Here is a 19,797-nt window from a genome sequence, read left to right on the forward strand (position 1 = left end):
ACTCTGATTCTTCTATGTCGCTGAGAGGTTTTCCTCACATTAACCAATTCCCTGCAGAAACCAACGGGGTGTTTGACAATTCAATCCTGACACTATCTACCTGGTGTGGGTATCAGATCCCACAAGGTAGGGGCTCAGGCCTACAAGACTGCCCCCACTTCAGATGCTCGCTGCCTGTCCTGGGCCACCAGTGCTACTGACCCATCAGCTATCAAACCTCCACAGGTTTGACAGTTCACTAGAATGACTCATGAAACTCAGGAGAGTGCCTTAGCTACTATTACTGGTATATTATAGAGGATCCAACTCAGGAACAGCCAAATGGGAGACATGCATGGGGCAAGGTATGGTGGGAGGAGGAGGGGTGTGTGGGTTTCCATGCCCTCTCTGGGCATACCACCCTTCCAGCACCTCGTGTTCACTGACCCAGCAGCTCTTTGAACTCCATCACTTAGGGGTTTTTAATGGAAGTTTCATTACAAAGGCACAATTGATTAAATCATTGGCTCTTGGTGGCTAGTTCAATCTCTGGTCCCTCTCCAACCCAGGAGGTTGAAGGGAAGCTGAAAATTTCAAACCTCTACCCATGGATTGGTCTTTCTGGCCACCAGCCCTCATTCTGAAACTATCTAAGGGTCCCCGGCCACCAGTCATCTTATTAGCATATACAAGATGCTCTCAGAAACTGGGAACAAAGACCAAACATTTCTTTTTTATTAGACCACTGTCAGGCTCTCCTCAGAAACCTCCAGTGGCTCCCCTGACAACAGAGGTGATCCCAAACTTTTCAAGATGCCTGTAAGCTGTGTACCTCACCTCCCATGATTGCTGGCACTCTCCATGGTCCAGGCTGGTCCACCTTGCAGATTCCTGCCTTTGCACCTTTGCCTCATCCTCCTACCCTTTAACTGAGTCAAAACATATCTTAGGACACTATTTGTTTAGAGATGTGAGGAACCTCAGAGATGAGCTGGTTCAAATCCTTTATTTTATATACTAGAAGCCTGGTGCATGAATTCGTGCACCAGTGGGGTTCCTCGGCCTGGTCTGTGGGATTGGGCTGAAACTGGCTCTCTGACATCCCCCAAGGGATCCCGGATTGTGAGAGGGTGTAGGCCAGGCCGAGGGACCCGCCCCCCCCCCCCCCCCCCCCTTGTGCACAATCGAGGCTGGGGAGGGATGTGGGAGGTTGGTCAGCTGGAGAAGGACTTCGGGAGGGCTCCAGGGCGTGTCAGGCCCATCTTGCTCAGTCCTGATCAGGGGGACCCCAGCAGCAAGCTAACCTACTGATCAGAGTGTCTGCTCCCTGGTGGTCAGTGCATGCCATAGCACTCATTGACTGGTCGACTATCTGCACCTTGGTGGTCACTACACGTCATAGCGAGCGGCTGAACGGCCTTAGCATATCATTAGCATATTACGCTTTGATTGGTCGAATGGCTGACTGGTCAACCAGACACTTAGCATATTAGGCTTTTATTATATAGAACTAGAGGCCTGGTACACAACATTTGTGCACTGCAGGGGGTGGGGGGGGTCCCTCAGCCTGATCTGCACCCTCTCGCAGCCCAAGACCCCTCAGGGGATGTCCGACTGCTGGCTTAGGCCCGCTCCCTGGGGGACATCCCCCGAGGGGTCCTTAGTACTGCTGCGGAGGCAGGAGAGGCTTCTGCCACTGCTGCGGCGCTCGCCAGCTGTGAGCCCGGCTTCTGGCTGAGCAGCGCTCCCCCTGTGGGAGGACACTGACCACCAGGGGGCAGCTCCTGCATTGAGCATCTGCCCCCTGGTGGTCAGTGTGCATCATAGCGACTGGTTGTTCTGCTGTTCGCTCAATTTGCATAATAGCCTTTTATTATATAGGATAAGGAACTCGTGACTCAGAGAGGTGATGCCATACCCCCAGATTATAGATTATTATCATCAAAAGACAGAGAGATAATAATCTAATTTGAGCTCTGAATTTCTGGTGATAAGTACCAGGGACGATAAGCTTCAAATGATAAAGTCATGTAAACTTTCAAAAGTACAAACTGCAAGGCTAAAGGAAAGATTAATTTGATTATACCAAATGAAGAATTTCTGTTCAATTAAAGACACTATAGACAAAGTTAATGGACATAACATAATCAAAAATATTTTCAAAGTTTAACCCATTAACTGCCACGATAATTTGAATTTAATTAAAAAAGGACCACCGCTTGCGTCTATAGATGCGTATGGCATACAAATGGTTAAAAATGATCACAGATCAATACCTAGAACTTCTGGAAATCAAGAAAAATAGAGCAAACCCAATTTTAAAAAAGAGCAAATAATGTGAACATGCAATTAGGAAGGAGGAAGCCCCCCTCAAAAATCAACAAATATATCAAACTCACTATTTATTAGAAAAATACAAGATCAAGCAAGCATGTCACCTGACACCTGCTGGAAAGCGGGACAATGCCACAAGGTATGGGTAAGGATAGGGCTTCACAACTTCGTGGGGAAGAGGGGGAGGGGGAGGGGGTTCCAGTCACCCAGGAAGCAATGTGGCAGCCTTAGTCAAAGTCAACATATACGTGCCTGTGGCCAGCAATCCTGCCCAAAGAAATGCTCCCAGCGGGACTGGCAGGAGGCTATGAGGAGTAGCATGCTTGTGGAATTACAGCATAATTTTCGTGATCTCTGTGGACCCATCACTGGGTGTGGGGGGGGGGGGGGAATCTCTGTGGGGCATGACGCACAGTTATATGTATGTGCATGGTAGACTCAAAATGACAGGGACAGATCATACAACCAGTTTAGGACAAAAGTAAGGACCAGAATGAGCTGAGTAACATAATTTAAAAACAAGCACCTCAAATAATAAAGGTTCTGCAAGTACACACAGGAACAAAACATAAACATCTCACACATTAGAATGGTTGCCTACGTGTGACATGGGTACCTGGCTAGTGGTCCCCTGGGCGAGTTAAAGACAGGGGCAATGGTCCCCACCCCAGCTGCTGGCTCAGCCTCCCTGGAGCAATTCGTTAAGGCTAAGGCCGCGGTCTTTTGGGCAGAAAGTGGGATCAGGGGCCAGGCCTCGGAAGCAAGGGCAGCTAGAGAGGAGGCTGCCCTTCCCTCACAGCCCACCCACCTCAATGGTGAGACTCTCACTTGTAGAGATGAATTTGTTTGGCTTTGTGCTTGGGTGGTGGGGAGGATTTCATAAGTCTGCTCAATGAGTAAACATTAAGGATAGTTTAGACAATGGGGCTTAGAAAAGATGGTGGAAGGGATGGAAGAGGGAGGTAGACTGTGCCAGGTGGTCAGAATCAGACAAAGGGATGGCTGTAAAACCCAAGCCTTCCCTTCCTCTCAATCTTTTTTTTCTTTTAGAACCCATGGAATGAACCTCTGCTGAGCACTGGGGAGGTTCAAATTACTTATCACTTGCATTGTTCAGTGCAGGTGGGGTTATCCCTCCTGTTGTACAGTTAGGGAACATGAGGCCCGAGAAAGTAACGCGGCCTCCCTCACGGTGGGAGTGCATCCACGTTGTCCTCCTGCTGCCCAGGGACACCAGGCCTTCCCCTGCTCTGCTGTCCTCCCTCTAGAGCTGTCTGCCAGCAGGGTCTGTGAGGTCTGCAGTCTCACCCTGCGACCTGTGGGCCTCTCAGGACTGCTCCAGCAGCCCTCACCCAGCTGCAGCAGGTCTAGGAAGTCTACGCCTCCTCAGAGACTCTGCTGGAGGGAACTCCTGGGGTTTAGCTGGGTTCCAGCAGCTTCCTCTTTGCCACCCACACCCGAGTCCTTATTTGTGGCTCCTCTAACCAGGTCCGGCTTTTAGAGAACTGGAGATTGTCCCTCCACAACTGTTTTCCACTCTGGAATCTCCAGTTTCCTGAGATTCAAGAAGTGGGCAGTGGGTAGGCGGGCAGGCGGGCAGGGAAACCTTTATAGCGGAACATCAATAATTTCCTGAGAGTAGTATAAACAAAAGGACAGTGAAACATCTCTGCAAAATAACAACAGGGCAGTGTTTTGCCACATGCTAAAGCATTGCAAGAACTAGGATTTGATGCAGGTCAAAAAATTGTGCTCGTCAAACCCCAGAATTGCACAAAGTCCTGATGAGATGCTATCAGGAAGGTGGCTTTCAGCCAGCCCCCCTTGGGGCTCCTCGCCCCCTTCACCCCCTGCCAACTATGTACGTAGCCTCAAGCCCCAGTCCAGTCACTCTGAGTGAAACTTAAAAGAAAATAATTCCATCCAACATTCTAAAAAGCATTCAAAGCATTCCTGGTGGTGATGGGTTGGAACTTGCAGACGGCCCCCACCTCGCCCAGAGTCCTGTCATAAACACTTGATAAGACGGTTAACACCAGGAGCTCAGTGACTTAAAGAGGAAAACAGTATTATCAGAGAAAACTAGGAATTCTTCCCCGCCTCCCCACCCCAACCACCCCAAAGGAGTTTACACAACTGTGGAGAAAAGGGTGTCACAGAAAGAAAAGTTTACAAAGTTGTGGTTTATATGTGAAATCAAAACAAACTCATGTAAGGTTTATTCTACCCTTCTGGAGGGGAAATGCAGAAGTAGGCTAATAACAATTTAATTAGATAAATATTTATCTGGCCATTACTGTGTACTAAGCATCAGGCAGGTCCGGCTGTGAAGCCACACAGAGTTCTTGGGACCCACCATTCTTCTGCTGAGCACCCCATAAACTCTGGGGCTTGGGGGTCCCTTTGAATTGCTGCTGCTTTGAGAGGTTCTGATAACCTTAAACCCAGCCATCTGCCCTTCTCTCCTCTCTCTAAAATGAGCTTTCTTGTTGAAGAAAACGAAACAACTGTACTCTCTTATCACCTTTTCCTGTCCTCCTTTTTCCAAGTTTCCAGGAAAAAATCCAGCATTGTGCTTTGCCGACCTCTGTGCTCTTCTCATACAAAGTGTCTTGTTAGGCCTCTGTTCCCCAGGCTCGCCCACACCTCTCCTTCCCTTCCCCAGCCAGGACTTCACAGATTGCCTGGACCCTTGCTCTGTTTTCTCTTCTGACGCTCCTAAGTTCTGGTTCCCAGGTTCTCCACAGACTTCCTTCCTCAAGGGTAGTACACAGGGTTAAACTTGGGGGAGGGGTTTGCTTAAACACGCAAACTGGTTATACTTATTCATTCCTGTGTAACCCTCTCTGCTCCTTCTCCAAAATTCAGTCCAACAAATAAGGCAGCATCTTTAACAGAGAACTTGGGAGCTTGAACTTAAACTCTTGCACGTGTTCTAGGAGTCCCTCTCTCTTAAGCTGGATGCTTCCTAAATCTCTGCTGCCAAACTGGTTTTATTGAAGTCCTCTGAAACCCCAGCGTTTTCAGCATTCTGGTCCTCTGTGGAAATTTCTTTTGTTTCTTAGATTTACACAGCAGTGTCTGGTAAGAAGAAGAACTAACATGTATAGAAGCTGCATGCACTTCGTGCCAGGCAACTCTGCGAGGTACATAGAGTTCTTACCCCCACTTTTTAGCTGCCAGAACAGAGACACGGAGACAGTAAACAGCTTGCAACACTTAAGGTAGCTGAGCAGAGCACCTAACCTGAGGCTGGGAACTTCATCAAGGTCAAGCTGGGGTCAAAGGGCTCTGGAATCCATACATAACAGGTCTCCTCTTTTGGAGCTGGTGCCCTGGATCATGTACCCAAGGACTTTGACCTCGAGTTTTCCTTCCAGTAAAACCGAGATGAAGCATTCTAAGACAGCGGGAGCAGCAAGTGAGCGCGATGCGTGACGGGTCTACTTGAGAGCTGCCCAACTCCGACGTGCCCCAGCTTATTCCTCTGATAGGCAGGGCTGGTTCCTGCTCCCCTAACTACCCACATCTCATGGTGGGAGCGCCAACTTCAACACGTTTAGATGCATCATCCGAGAGACTTCCGCGTCTGTACCTACTTGGCACGCTGGCCTTTCTCCCTACCTCGCTCCCAGGCGCTGGCTGGCCACCCTGTGCCAAGCCACGGGCTCCTCCTCCACCCCGGCTTCCCTCTCAGTTCCCACTCCTCCCGGGGCTCCGGGGCCACCCGCTTACCATGGCGTCGTAGCCCAGGGCGTTCATGAAGTGCGCCACCTCCGCCCCCTTGTACACGGTGAACCAGATGGTGCCCTGGTACTGGTCGCCGGCGTCGAGCAGCAGCACGTGGGGCTCGGTGCTGCGCAGCCGCTGCACCTGGGTGTACAGCCGCGCCACGCCGCCCACGCAGCGGTCGGGGTGCATGCACTTGCTGGAGTCCTCGCTGGTCTGCTCCAGCCGGCTGTGCACGTCGTTGGTGTGCAGGATGGTGAGTGTCCAGGCGCCGGCCGCCGGCCACAGCAGCGCGCCCAGCGCGAGGAGTCGCGGTGCCAGGGCGCGTGCGGCTGGGGGACACATGGCTGCGGCGCGTGGAGTGGGCGCGGGAGCAGGCGAGCCGGGCGGGCGGCGCGGAGCGGCGGTAGTGCCGGCGAGCGCAGGAGTTAGGCTCTTTGGAGAGCGGGGCGGGGCGGGACGGGGCGGGCCTTCTGTCCGCCGGGAGCCCAGCCCCGGGGCCAGGCGCACGCCCGCTCGGTCACCCGATCCGACCCAGGCACCCGGGCGCCCGGGCGGCGCTAGCGGCTGGCACCCGCTCCCGCAGTAACAGTGGGAGGCTGTTCCGGGCGAGGAGCGATCCCCGGCCGCGATCCCGGCCCCACCCGACCCGAGAGCCCGGGCGCGCAGTCCCGCTGCTGGTGGAGTGGGAGCGTCCATCCTGCGGCCGCGTCCTCGCTGATTCTCGCCTTGAGGCACGAGTTTTTCTAAAGAGAAATCGGACTTGTGGCTGTGCGAGCGGGTCCCTGGAAGAAGGGAAAGAGGGTGAAGAAAGGAGGTGCCAAGAAAGACGGCGACGTGAGGAGTGGGGGGAGAAGAGCAAAGAGGGAGCGAGCGCAGCGGAGAGAAGCGCTTTGCTTTGGGGGCGGTGGGAACAAACAACGGGTTCCGGGACAACCAGCGCTCTCCTTCCAGTCGTCGTGAGAACTCACTGAGGCTACTTTGTTCAGACGTGGAACCTCAGAAGCTAAGAAATCATTCGAATCCAGCCCGGGGTTATTTGTGATTAAAACCGTAATGATACAACTGCAGCGGTGCGGTGCGTAGACAGCTATTGGCAGCTAAAACAAACTCTGAGCAGTGAAATGAGCAGCGGGGAGGGAGGGATGCCGCCTTTTGTTGCTTTTGTAGGCATTCTTTCTCTGTCTGTCCTATTTTTGAGGGTTTAATGTGTTAAGGATGGCGAACGCGCGTTTTAAGCCAAAGCTTTTGGCAAGGAAGGCAATAAGAATGCCTACAATAAAGTAGTCATCGTTCTAATAGAATTAAAAATGGCAGTATTTCCCTCTGTTGAACAGATTGATTTCTTTGTGCAATCAGTAATCTAGCCGCTTGGGTTGCCGGATTGGGTAGGTGGGTGGAAAAGGTGAAGGGGATTGAGAAGTGCAAACTGCCAGTTATAAAATCAGTACAGCATAGGGAGTATCGTCAATAATCGTGTAATAACTCTGTGGAGTGTCAGATGTGTGCTAGCCACATCGTGGTGATCACTTCACAAGGTATGTAAGTGACTATCACTAAGTTGTACATTAATATAATATTGAATAGCAGCTATAACTAGAAAATAATGTAGCCACTTTGGGAAGGGAAGGAGGGAATTAGTTTGGCGCCCCTGCTAGGTGTCCCATCGTGTATGCTTTACAGAACAGCAGATGTAGTCCTTACACGTGTCCAAATGCATCAAGCATTTTTAAAAAAGCATTTTAGGATGAAATATACATAAGATTTACTACTTCAACCATTTTTAAGTGGACAACTTGGTAGCGTTAAGTTTATTCACATTGTTTTACAACCATCACCACCATCCATCTCCAGAACTCTTTCATCTTCCCAGACTGAAACTCGGTAGCCATTAAACAATAACTCCCCATTTCCCCTTTCCCTCAGACCTTGGCAACCATCACTGTACTCTGTCTCTCTGAATCTGAGTACTTTAGGCTTCTCATACAGTATTCGTCTGTTGCAACTGACTTACTTCACTTTGCATAATGTCCTCAAGATTCATTCACGTTGTATCATGTCAGAAATTCCTACTATTTATTTATTTAATTCAAAGAGCAATCTTTTTAAAAGTTTTATTTATTGATTGATATATCGGTAGAAGGGAGGGAGGGTGGGAAGGGTGGAGAGAGAGAGAAAGAGGGAGAGGGAGAAGGAGAGGGAGCAGAATTTCCTTCCTTTGTATGTATATATCATATCTTGTTTGTTCATTCATCCATCGATGGACATTGGTTGATTCCACCTTTTGGCTACTGTAAATAGTGCTACTTGAACCTGGTGTACAACTATCTTTTTAATTTGTTACAGAAGCAAAAGAAGGACCCTTGGAGCTTAGGAGAGAGAAAGGCAGAGGGAGGGAAGGCCAGGCGTGTTCCCAAGAGGGAGAGTGCACCCAAACTTTTTAATATTTTGATGAAGTGCAATTTATCTATTTTTATCTCTTGTTGCCCATGGTTTAGTGTCATATCTGGTAAATCATTGCCAAATCTGATGTCATGAGGCTATTTTAAAACACACACACTTATTTAGGTAAACTTAATTAAAAATCTGAGACCTGCTTTGAGGTGAAAACAGAAATCTACACTGAGTGGCCGGATTATTATGACCGGCCAGATTATTATGACCACCCCATCAGTACTTCATTGACACTTCCCAAAATACTGAATATTGAAAACTTCCTAAGCAAATACTCTCAAGGTTTTTATTATTATTATTATTTGCATAACTAATTCACTTCATTTTCATTGTACTGATGGGGTGGGCATAATCATCTGGCCACTCAATGTAACTGCCCATAGGCATCCTGCCACGCTTGGGTTACACAGTTCACAGCGTATTTTTCTTTTACTGATGAGAACACTTAACATGTTATTTAACCTGGCTAAATAATTTATCCAAGAACATTCAACCTGTAGGTGGAAGGCAGATTTTGAATCCAACTGAATTCCAACACTCTTGTTAAATTATTAAGTCGTCACAAAAGTGTAAAGGGATAGAAGTTATTAGTCCCCTTTTATTGTAATAAAACTGAGGTTCCACATGTTAAATTAATTGTTCAAGATTTCACAGTTGAACAGGTTCCCCTCTTTTATACATGTAACTATCTTTCTTTATTTCTTTTTCTTAATTGATTTGAGAGAGAGACATTGATTGGTTCCCTCTCACATGACCAAACTGGTGATCGAACCTGTAACCTGGGTACGTGCCCTGACTGGGAAGTGAACCCACCACCTTTTGGTGTAGGGGATGATGGCTCCAATCAACTGAGCCACACTGCTCAGGGCACATCTATAATAATAAAAGCGTCATATGCTAATTAGACCAGACAGCCAAACGACCTTCCGGACATCATTCCAGACATCCTTCTGGATGAAGCTGTGGTGGCAGGGGCGAAGGCAGAGGCAGTTAGGGGTGATGAGGCAGGCAGGTGAGCAATTTGGGGCAATCAGGCAGGCATGCAGAGTGGTTAGGGGCTATCAGGCAGGCGAGTGATTAGGAGCCAGTGGTCCCACATTGCGAGAGGGATGTCCGACTGTAGGGATAGGGCCTAAACTGGCAGTCGGATATCCACCCAGGGGTCCCGGATTGCGAGAGGGTGCAGGCCAGGATGAGGGACCACCCCCAGCATGAATTTCGTGCACCAGGCCTCTAGGGTAATAATATTTCACACAAGTTCTCTGCCCACTCACAATGTTTATATCTTGCTGCCCTTCCTCTTGCCATTCTAGCATATTGGACAGGAGCAGTTCTTGGTCTGGGGATTTCTGAGGAGACTCAAGAAGCTGGGCATCCTCTCTCACTTTTGCCACAGTCTCCTGATGGCCACAACAGAAAAATCAGTGTATATCTGCCCCTTTCATAAACCAGACCTAATAAAGAGGGTTGGGTCTGAGTTAGCGGGGACATGTAGGATGTATAGAGTGTGTGGAGACTGGTCCTCTTGCCCACTCATCCACTCTGCTACCTCAGCTCAGACCCACCAGCTCCACCGCTGGGGCAGACAGAAGTTCAGCCTGCAGCCTCCCTCACAGCCACCCGACCACCCAGCAGAGGTAGCAGCAGCATCTCCCCTCCCACGCAAATCAGGCCTTGCCCCCTTCACACAGTGGAGGCCCACCCTCCTCCCAGCCTCATCAGAGGTGACATGGGATTTGGGTCTCCCTCCCTCCAGGTGAGATGGTGATGCTTCTCGCAGGCAGGAGGACCTATGTCACTCCTGAGTGGGCAGGTTTGATAATCACTGTTACCTTCTAAGCCCCTTTCTGCCATCACATGATGGAGCCATGTTGCTGGGTTCTAAGTCCAAAGAATTCAAATACATGATTCTGTTGGATCCCACCAACCACCAGGAAGAAAAAGAAAGGTGCACAGGAAACTAGGTAAGTCCTTACTCCGGTTTATAGTGGAGGGTCAACTTGAGAGCTACTGTGACTCTCAAAGGGGAGACTCCGAAAGCCTTGTTCTCTGGTGAGCAGGCAACAACTCAAGCACTGCTTTTGCTCAGCAGTTTCCATTTACCATGAGCCCTAGATATTAATATCCTAGCTCTTCAGAAACACTTCCAAGGTGCTTACTTTCACATGAAATCCTTAACGTGCTGGGTTAAAAGTTAAATTTTGCTTCAAATTCTTGAACATACATTGGTGTCTGTTTCCCAAGTATGCAAGCACTCATGCTTTAGAATTAGGGAGAATTGTTCACATCACTGAATAACAAATAAAATAATTTAGTGCTTTGCCTGTAGTATGTACACAGTTCATATTTTATTTGACGTGAGAAAAGTCCAAAGAAGGTGGGATCGTCACCTGTTTGTTCATTCAGCAAATATTTGTTGAACACTTACCATCTGGGGGACAGTCAGTCAGGCTCCGGGGCTAAAATGGGTTACCGGACAGACCTGTCCTTAAAGCTCTTACCGTGTAGAGGAGGCCAAAGTGTTTACGGGTTGAACTGTGTCCTAGCAACAAGATATGTTGAAGTCCTAACACCCGGTGCCTCAGAATGTGGCCTTATTTGGAAATAGGGTCTCTACAGAGGTAATCGAGATAAAATGAAATCATTAGAGTGGGCCCTCATCCAGTGTGACTCAAGGGAAATTGGACACAGAGACAGACATAAATTTAAATGCAGCCTTAGCCCAGTCAATCAGGAACACCTGATCAGCATAAGACGGGCAATCTGCTGATAGATGCCTGCCAGCCCCTCTAAGGAAAGTAACCTTGCAGTAACCAATCTGCTTTTTTTTTTTTTTTTCCTAAGACAACTTCTTTATTCCTGCTTTCTTCTGGGTATAAAATCTCTTGCTTTGTGTATCTCTTTGAGCTCCTTTTTAGCTGGAAGACTGGATGCTGCCTGGATCATGAATCTTTGAATAAAGCCACTGTGATTTTTATACTCAGTTGAATTTGTTCCTTAATAAGACACACACAGGGAGAACATCCTGTAACTGGAAAGCAGCTATCAAGGAATGCTAAAGATTGCCAGCAAACCATCAGAAACTAGGAGAGGGTCATGGAACAAAATTTTTCATCACAGCCCTTAGAACTAATCCTGTTGAAATCTCATTCTTCTAACCCCCGAGACCCCTGAGCTAGTAAATTTCTGTTATTTAAGCCACCCAGTTTGTGGTATTTTGTTATGGCAGCCCTAGGAAAGTAATAGATGAAGAAAAAAATGAAGCAATCGCAAAGCTGTGTGACGTCATCCAGGTTCTTGGAAACTGTGATTTTAAGCAAAGTGATGTATAATGAAACCAATTTTCACCAATTCAGGCTAATTGACATAAAAATGATTTAAGTTCCTTTGGCATATTTCTGGTTACAAAATGATCATGAAACTTCTAAATAATGACCTAAAACACATTTACTAGCAATATATGTATATTTTAATACATTTTTATTGATTCTAGAGGGGAAGGGAGAGGGAGAGAGAGAGAGAAACATCAATGATGAGAGAGAATCATTGATCAGCCGCCTCCTGCACGCCCCCTATCCAGGATTGAGCCTGAAACCGGGCATGTGCCCTTGGCCAGAATTGAACCTGGGACCTTTCAGTCCACAGGCCAAACCAGGTGAGCAACACATTTAAACCAGGTGAGCAACACATTGTATACATTTAAAAGAGGTTAATATAAACAAGTAAGATAATTCTTTCCCAACCCACTTATTCCAGTTCAGGGTTGTGCCCACTTATCTGGGCAGCTCAGCTCAGGCTCGAGGTGAGACCCACCCTGTACAGACCGCCATCCCATCGCAGGGCCACTCACACCCACACTCACACTCACTCAGACTGGAACAGTTTCGCCATGCCAGTTCATCTTTGGGATGTGGGAGGGAACCTGAGTATCCAGAGAAAATCCACACAGACCTGGGGAGAACCTGCAAACTCAACAGACAGTGGCCCGGCCTGGAATTAATTCTCATCACCCCCTCTCACCCCTCACGCACATACACCAACATTATAACGAAATGAAATGGAGCAAAGCTACATTATTTGAGACCCTGCTGTATAGGCACATGTATGTGATGCTGAAGGGGTGATCAGAAGCCACATTATGGGCCCATGTAAGGAGTTCAGATTTGTCCCTGGGTCAAAGGGAAGAAGATATTGGAGAGACAAGACCCGAGGCTAGCCAGCTGGCACAGGCACAGAGAGTTTCTTTTTATGTTTTTAAACCACAGAAGAGGGCGTATTCTTCCCTTTCTCAATTTGTTTTTTTCTGGCAGGATAGAGGCGGTCTCCGCTGGGAAGCCTTACAGTGGGAGCAAAGCCTCGGGATCTGGGCAGCAGAGGGAAGGTACAGAGGAGGACGTGAAGGTTAGCGGTGGGGGAATCTTACGCCGAGCACTTGGCCTCATCCAGCCGCCCTCCTGTTGGTTTGCTCCGGATGCCACCCAGGCCACATTAAGCTGCTGTGGGATGGAAACCATGGATGGACCATTTTGATTTCATGTACCTGCTGATTTTTAGCCAGAATGTCTGTGAATGAAATTATAAATGTTATGTGACTTAAACTGCTTTTAAAAGCAATAATTCTCTTTCTTTCTTTCTTTCTTTCTTTCTTTCTTTCTTTCTTTCTTTCTTTCTTTCTTTCTTTCTTTCTTTCTTTCTTTCTTTCCTTCCTTCCTTCCTTCCTTCCTTCCTTCCTTCCTTCCTTCCTTCCTTCCTTCCTTCCTTCCTTCCTTCCTTCCTTCCTTCCTTCCTTCCTTCCTTCCTTCTTTCTTTCTTTCTTTCTTTCTTTCTTTCTTTCTTTCTTTCTTTCTTTCTTTCTTTCTTTCTTTCTTTCTTTCTTTCTTTCCTTCTTTTCACTAGCTGAGTTTAAAGATCAAGAAGGAAATTTGTGTTTGGGTTGATAAGAAGAAGCCAAAGAATTGATAAGAAGTTTGTCTGGAGGCCAGGACCTTTCACGGACAAAATGTCTAGATTCCAGAGAGTGGCAGAAAGTGTTTTTGGTTTTTAATTTTTATTCACTGATCATAGAGAAAGAGAGGATAGAGAAGACAGACAGAGAGAGAGAGAGAGAGAGAGAGAGAGAGAGATTTTTATTGTTCTACTTATTTACGCATTCATTGGTTGACTCTGACCAGGGATCAAACCCACAACCTTGGTTAATCTGGAGGACACTCTAACCAACTGAGCTATATGGCCAGGGCCACAAACAAATCTTTTCTTTAGTAACATGCTCATTTTTAATATTTTTATTTTATTGATTTTCGAGAGAGAGGAAAAGAGAGGGAGAGAGAGAGAAACATCTATGTGACACAGAAACATTGATCTGTTGCCTCCTGCACTTGCCCCAACCAGGCATCAAATCTGCAACCTGGGTATGTGCCCAGACCAGGAGTCGACTGGGAATCAGACCAACGACTTTTGGTGCACAGGACAATGCTACAACCCACTGAGCCACACTGGCCAGAGCTATGATCATTTTTTAATGATATTTATATTTTGCCAAATATATATTTTCTAAATTTGGGGATTTTTGTATTAAATGTCTTTTAAATTTCAAAATATGCAAAAAACTGGAAAATATATGGATTTACCTTGGTTTTAAAGAACATAATTCTGTGTTTCATTCTGTACTGATACATGTAGTTATTACACAGTACAAAATTGTGAACTTGCAGCATGGCAAGAATTTGGATTTCTGTATAAAAACAAAAATAGCTAAAGTCTATGCAAATGTGATAAAATATGATATTTCAATTGTAATTAAAAATGCTCATAAAACTCAGTAGCAAAAAACCCAAACAATTTAATTAAAAAATGGGTGGAGGACCTGAACAGACATTTTCCCAAAGGAGCTCTACAGATGAACAACAGGCACATGGAAAGATGTTCAACATCAATAATCATCAGGGAAATGCAAATCAAAACCACAATGAGATATCACTTTACACCTGTGGGAATGGCTATCATAAAAAAAGACAAGAAATTACAAGTGTTGGTGAGGATGTGAAGAACAGAAAACTCTTGTGTTCTATGGGTGGGAATGTGAATTGGTACAGCCACTATGGAAATAGCCTGAAGGGTCCTGAAAAAATTTAAAAAGTGGAATTATCGTATGACCCAGCAATTCCACTTCTGTGGGATTTATCCAAAGAAAATGAAAACATGAATTCAAAAAGATATATGCACCCCTATGTTCATTGCAGTATTATTTACAATAGCCACTATATGGGAACAACGTTAAGTGTGAATGGGATATTATACCGTCATAAGAAGAATGGAGTCTTGCCATTTGCAACTTTATAACATGGATGAAACTTGAGGGCATTATGCTAAGTGAAATAAGTCAGGCAGAGAAATAAAAATATTGTATGATCTCACTTATATGTGGACTCTAAAAAAGCAAACAACAACAAACCAAGCCCGCAAATGCAGACAAGAGTTGGTGGCTTGCCGGAGGGAAGCAGTGTGGGGGGTCGGGCAACACGAGTGAAGGGGGTCGAAAGGTACAAACTTGCAGCTGTAAACTGAGTCGTGAGGATGTCATGTACAACATAGCGACGATAGTTAAAACTGTATTGCATATTTGAAAGTTGCTAAGAGAGTAGTCTGCTCATAATTCCACCTACTTTTAAAGATTTCCTTCTTCTGAGTGGCAGAGGAGTACTCTCCAGGATGTTCCAATTTTTTGACCAAAATTAAAAAAAAAAAAAAGCCACGTTTCAGAGATCTGCTTCTGATGAGGCTGTTGGTTCTGTGGCCGTGGAAAACCTTGTTCAGGGCTACATGAGGGGCCTCTGGTACAGTGCCCGTCCGTGTGGCGAGCACGAGTGACTCTGACCCAAGGAGGGCCCTTCTTCATGAAAGTAGAAACAGATGTACGACACAGCGAGGCAGGAGTTCTCCCTGTGCGAAGAATGGGATGTGTTTCTTTTCAGACAAAGTTCTGTTTGGCAATTTTTCTTCTTCTCTTCTTTATTTAAAAAGTCATTCAAAAAACATCCGGTTTTTGTAGTTTTTAACAAGGACTAAAAAAAAGGTATAAGCATTTTCTCTGATGGCAGCAGCAAGCATGTAAGGAACAAAACAAGGTAGTTTCCACCAGTTGCCTGCTGAAGGGGAAGCTCGAGGTTGCCAATTCTTCAACAGTATGCTTCCAAAGTTTAAAAGAACATCACATATTTGACAGCACTGCTTCTAGGCTTTCCCCCAGTACAGACAGGAGGTTTCAGAAAGCTTAAATCATCTGCTGGGTGGGACATTGTATGAGTTCTTTTTTTAAAAAAAAAAAATTTTTTTTATTGATTTCAGAGAGGAAGGAAGAGGGAGAGAGAGATAGAAACATCCGTGATGAGAGAGAATCATGGATCGGCTGCCTCCTACAAGTACCCCACTGGGATCGAGCCCGCAAGCCTTGACCAGAATCAAACCTCAGACCTTTCAGTTCGCAGGCCAACTCTCTATCCACTGAGCCAAATGGGGTAGGGCTGTCTGAGTTCTTTAGAAGCCAGATAATCGCAGTGTACCGTGCGATCCCAAGAACACATGTGGGCTGCGCTGTCTAACAAATGTAAAATTCTCTGTAATAGACTCAGTAATTATTTAAAAAGAAGTTTACAGGTTTGGCCGCCCCAAAGCTCCTGCAGAAAAATGAGAATTCCAGTTGTCCTGGAGACAGGGTCAGGAATCTAGTGTTCGTTCCAAGAACAGACCAGCCACCTCCTGGCTCAGCGATACCTTTGGACTGGGACTCCAAAGGTTACTAAATCCTTTTGCATTTTTATTGCTACTTTTGAATCACTCCCTTGCTTTCCAGAGGGATGAGATTCCTGAGGCTGTATTTCTTCACAATGTCTCCAGAGTTTTCCTCATGTTTTTGTTATAATTAGTAATGCTCCAATTTATGTTTCTAAGCAAAGTTGCCTTTTGCTCTGTAATGCCCTCTTTTTTCCTCCCATCAGAAATCCTGAAATTTGGAAGAGTGTAACCATTTGTGTGGAAAAAAAAGCTACATATTTATAGCTGTGTTTTTTAAAGAAAAACAATACAAATAATACATACTTTTAAAAAATTACAAGAAAGGTAAGCATTTTAGGAAGACCACAGGGCTTGCCATTGGTCTTTATCTTAACCATTTCATTTAATTCTCACAGGAGCCTTTTCAATGTTGAGGATAATAAGGCACGGAGAGATGAGAAGCACTTGTCTAGTTCAGAATGGCCAGGTCTGACTCAAAATTGAACAGATTTTTATCTCTTTTGAATGGGAAGCAGGGTGGATTGGAACGATCACACTGAGACCTTTGTCAAGACTCTTGGTTCCACTGTGGTATAATTTCTCATTGTATGTAAGAAGAAACAATGTAATAATCTACTCTCCAAAACTTGCACAACAGGTTCTGGAGGGATTGCCATTGGTGACATGGTGGTGGCTGATGCAAGCCTGTGCTTCCTTGTAGGACGGTGGGAGCGCTGGGGAACCACAACGGGCCCCTGGAATGATTGACAGGGAGGTGGCAGAGGAAGTGGTAGGTAGTAACTGGAGCTCAAGTGTCATTTCTGTGGAGAGCTGAGGCCCATTCACTCCCATTATAGAACACCAGACTTACAAGGTAGGGAAGACTGATATTAGCATGCTCACGCTGTCCCTTCCCTTTGCAGAATACCGGTAGTTCCCAAATCTTCAAGGGCAGCCAGTAGCAGCCAGCGTCCATCAAATCCTTTCCATGTGCCTAGAATTGCAGACCAACCTTTTAAGTCTCATTTAATTATCACAACAACCCTATAAAGTAAATACTTTTGTTGTCTTCATTTTGCAGAAAGGGCAACCAAGGACTTGAGAGTGTACTAGTAAGTTTCTTGCTCAAGATCATAGAGCTGGTAGATTAAGAACAACCCTGCTTTTGATCACTAACCTATTTGTACCACTTCCATTGGCTTTTGTGTTTTTCCACAATTGTGAACCCTGGATTTCACTTAGCTGAGAGGCTTCCCAGTTGAGAAGCTTAAATAGGTCAGGAATGCTCTGAGGAACTCAACCCCATTTTCATCAGAATTACTAACATAAGATCAAACTGATTTTATTGTCTCAGTGCTTTAACCTTCAATCTGACCCAGAACCAACCTCCCAAGAGTTATATTTTCACTGTGCCTGTCAACTCAGGCCTTAAAAAAGTGTGATAAAACCCACTGGGTCATGGCATATAATTCTTTTTGGATTCTGTTTGATAGCATTTTGTTGAGAATTTTTATGTCTATATTCATAAGGGATATTTATTTGTAGTTTTCTTATTTTGTCATGTTTTTGCCTGGTTGAGATATCAATCTTTTAGATTGAATTGAGAAGTCTTCTTCCCTCTTTTATTTTATAGAAGAGTTTGTGGAAGTTTGCTGTTAATTCCTCTTTAAACATTTGGTAGAACTGACCAGTGAAGATTTTGGATTATAAATTCCATCTCTTTATTTCTTATAGGTCTATTTAGATTTTCTTTTTTCCCCTTGAATATGTTTCAGTAGTTTGTGCCTTACTAGGAATTTATTATTTCATCTAGGTATCTAATTTGTTAGCATGCAATTGTTCATAGTATTCCTTTATAATTCTCTTATTTTTACAAGGTTGGTAGTAATATCCCCTTTCATTCCAAATTTAAGTATTTAATATGTCTTTTTTTTTTCTTGATCAGTCTAGCTAAAGTTTATCAATTTTGTGGATTTTTTAAAAAAACAATGAACAATTTTTTTTCTAATCTGTATTTTATTTCTACTGTACTCTCCATTATCTTCTTTCTGCTTGCTTTAAGTTTAGTTTGCTCTTATTTTCCCAGTTTCTTAAGTTGAAAGATTAGGTTGTTGACTTAATACAATCATTTACAACTATAAATTTTCCTCTAAATGCAGCTTTTACTACACCCCATTTTTGGTATGTTCCATTTTCATTCATCTCAGAGTAATTTTTAATTTCTCATGTGATTTCTATAAGGCTGTAATGCTTGCTTAATTTCCACATATTTGTGAGTTTCCCCACATTTTCTTCATTTATTTATTTCTAATTTTATTTCATTATGGTTGGAGAACACCCTTTGTATAATTTAAATCTTTGTTTATTTATGGAGGTTTGTTTTATGGTCTGGTAATTGCCTATCCTGGAGAATGTTATGCATAAACCTGAAAAAGAATTTATATTCTGTATCAGTTGGGTGGAATGTTATTTAGATGTCTATTTTGTGTAGTCAATTTATAGTGCTGTTCAGGTCTTTTATTTCTTTTTTAATCTTCTCCCTAGTTGTTCTATCCATTATCGAAAGTAAAATATAGAAGTCTCTAATTGTTATTGATGAATTGGCCATTTCTCCTTGCAATTCTGTTAGTTTTTACTTCATGAATTGTTAGGTTCTGTACTTATGGCATATATGGTCACAATTGCAATTTATTTCTATTGGTTTTTCTTTTTAGTATTGTCCCTTTCAACTTCAGAATTTCTGTTTGGTTCTTTTATTTATTTATTTTAAATAATTTCTCATTATTGGTATTACTATCTGCTGAGATATTGTTCTCATATGTTCTTTAAATTTCTTAGACATGATTTTCTTTAGTTCCATGAATGTATTTATGATAGCTGATTTAAAGTCTTTGTCTAATAAATCCACCATTTGATCCCCTGAGAAGGGACCATTCTTTCCTGTTTCTTTGTGTGTCTTATAATTTTTTTTTGTTAACACTACATTTAAAATAATATGATGTAGCAACTCTGAAAATCAGACAACCTTCCCCAACCACACTTTGTTATTGTTCTGCTTGTGATTGTGGTTATCATCATTGTTGCTGCTTTTTTGTTTAGTGACTTTCCTGAACCAATTCTACAAGGTCAATTGTGGGAAGCCACCTATTGTCTTCACTAGCAGAGAGGTATGGACAAGGAACCCAGAAGGCTGGTGACCCTTGAGGCCCTGGCAAAGGTCAGGGCTGTGCACCCACTGTTAGTCCAGACAATGGTAGCTGAAGCAACTTCCCCATTTACTATTATGTAAATCCTTGCTAAAGGGCAAGTCTGACTGTTACTGGAAATTGCCTGCCTAAGGGCTATGGGTGTATCCCAAACCAATAAAAGGTTGGTGAGGCCTGAGCACCAGTGGAAGTCCTTCCCATTGAGTTGGACTTGCCCACCTGGCCCGCCAATATTTCCAAATTGTCTCTTGTCTTGTATCTCATTTGTGTGCGGCCTCTCTTCCAGATCCTGGGCCCTGAACCGCGAGGGACATGGGGGGGAAAC

The 19,797-nt window shown here is 44.8% G+C and overlaps 1 protein-coding gene across 1 annotated transcript in view; it reads right to left on the reverse strand.

Annotated features, from left to right (window-relative positions):
* NT5E (5'-nucleotidase ecto) overlaps window positions 1–6,470 on the reverse strand; it is a 64,191-nt gene extending 57,721 nt beyond the window's left edge. Inside the window, exon 1 of the mRNA XM_059701058.1 lies at window positions 6,049–6,470. Within this exon, the coding sequence (XP_059557041.1) occupies window positions 6,049–6,387 (339 nt within the window). The 5' untranslated portion in view covers window positions 6,388–6,470. The remainder of the gene's footprint in view (window positions 1–6,048) is intronic.
* Window positions 6,471–19,797: the final 13,327 nt, after the last annotated feature.

Source organism: Myotis daubentonii, chromosome 6, assembly GCF_963259705.1.
Source record: "Myotis daubentonii chromosome 6, mMyoDau2.1, whole genome shotgun sequence".
NCBI classification, from domain to species: Eukaryota; Metazoa; Chordata; class Mammalia; order Chiroptera; family Vespertilionidae; genus Myotis; species Myotis daubentonii.